The sequence below is a fragment of the Coturnix japonica genome, linkage group LGE22C19W28_E50C23 (assembly GCF_001577835.2).
Source record: "Coturnix japonica isolate 7356 linkage group LGE22C19W28_E50C23, Coturnix japonica 2.1, whole genome shotgun sequence".
Lineage (NCBI taxonomy): Eukaryota > Metazoa > Chordata > Aves > Galliformes > Phasianidae > Coturnix > Coturnix japonica.
Window position 1 is genome coordinate 1,412,533 of NC_029544.1, and position 1,107 is coordinate 1,413,639.

The 1,107-nt window shown below is 62.5% G+C and overlaps 1 protein-coding gene across 1 annotated transcript in view; it reads right to left on the minus strand.

The window, feature by feature from the left end:
* Positions 1–6: 6 nt before the first annotated feature.
* The window catches only part of LETMD1 (LETM1 domain containing 1), a 3,272-nt gene continuing 2,171 nt past the window's right edge, over positions 7–1,107 (minus strand). The window contains exons 5-7 of the mRNA XM_015886928.2: positions 885–1,098; positions 717–813; positions 7–603 (exon numbers count right to left, since the gene is read on the minus strand). Coding sequence (XP_015742414.1) covers positions 530–603; positions 717–813; positions 885–1,098 — 385 coding nt within the window. The 3' untranslated portion in view covers positions 7–529. The remainder of the gene's footprint in view (positions 604–716; positions 814–884; positions 1,099–1,107) is intronic.

Consider the following 1,107-nt stretch of genomic DNA (forward strand, 5'->3'; position numbering starts at 1 on the left):
TCCAGAGGGGCAGAACTGAACAGCACCAAGTGAATGGCAACACAGCAAAAGTCAACTGGGCCAATACAGAACTCAGTGACCCCAATGCAAAACCCAATGACCTCAAAGCTGAACTCAATGACCCTAAAGCTGAACTCAGGTACCCCAACACTGAACTCAATGACCCCAACACTGAACTCAATGACCCCAATGCAGACCCCAATGACACCAGCAGCCATCAGCACCCAGTGGGCTCTGCATCCTACATGGGGACATTTGTAGGTCCCCCCACTGCAGTGGGGCACGGGGAAGGGGTGACCCCATAGATCAGAGCACAGGGACCCCTCCCCACCCCAACCATCAGAGCTGAGCTGAATCCTGCGGGGGGTTGTAGGGTCGGGGGACTCCCGTTCCCCCCATATATACATACACAGAGCTGCAGCGGCAGCGCCCTGATGTTGGGATGCAGGGTTTGCACTCCCCACCCCTTGGTGCCTCCTGACCTGCAGACCCCCCCCGGGTGGGGGGCACAGAGCACAGAATGGAGGGGTCAGCGCTGCTCCGCTCCCGTGTAGTTGAGGGTCAGCAGCACCATGCTGTTGGCCAGCAGGGACGACTCAGAGGCTGCAATGGGAGAGATGAGGGGATGGGGGGAGGCTGAGGGGGGTCCTGTGCCCCCATTGAGCCCCTCCGAGACAGAACTCAGTGCCTGCACACACTGAACTCCCCCCCCTCACCTTGCAGCACACAGGACAGCCCCAGCCACTGCTCCAGCCACGCTCTGCACTGCGCCGTGCTCAGCCGTGCGGGGTTCAGCCCCCGCAGGTAACACGCCTGTAATGGGGGGGGGTCAGCACCTGGAACTCACACCTGTGGGACCCCCGACCCCCCCAGGGGTGACTCACCGCTCGTAGCTCCTCCTCACTGAGCTGGGCCAGGCCGAGCTGGGCCAGGGCCCGGTCCAGGTGCCGGATCTCCAGCAGGTGGGAGAGCAGACGGCGCCGCACCAGGATGGTGGGAAGGAGAGGAGTCAGGAACAGGACACGGCTCAGAGCCCGCTGTGGGACAGCAGGGAGTGAGGGGGGGGATACAATGGGATGGGATGGGATGGGATGGGGTGGGATGGGA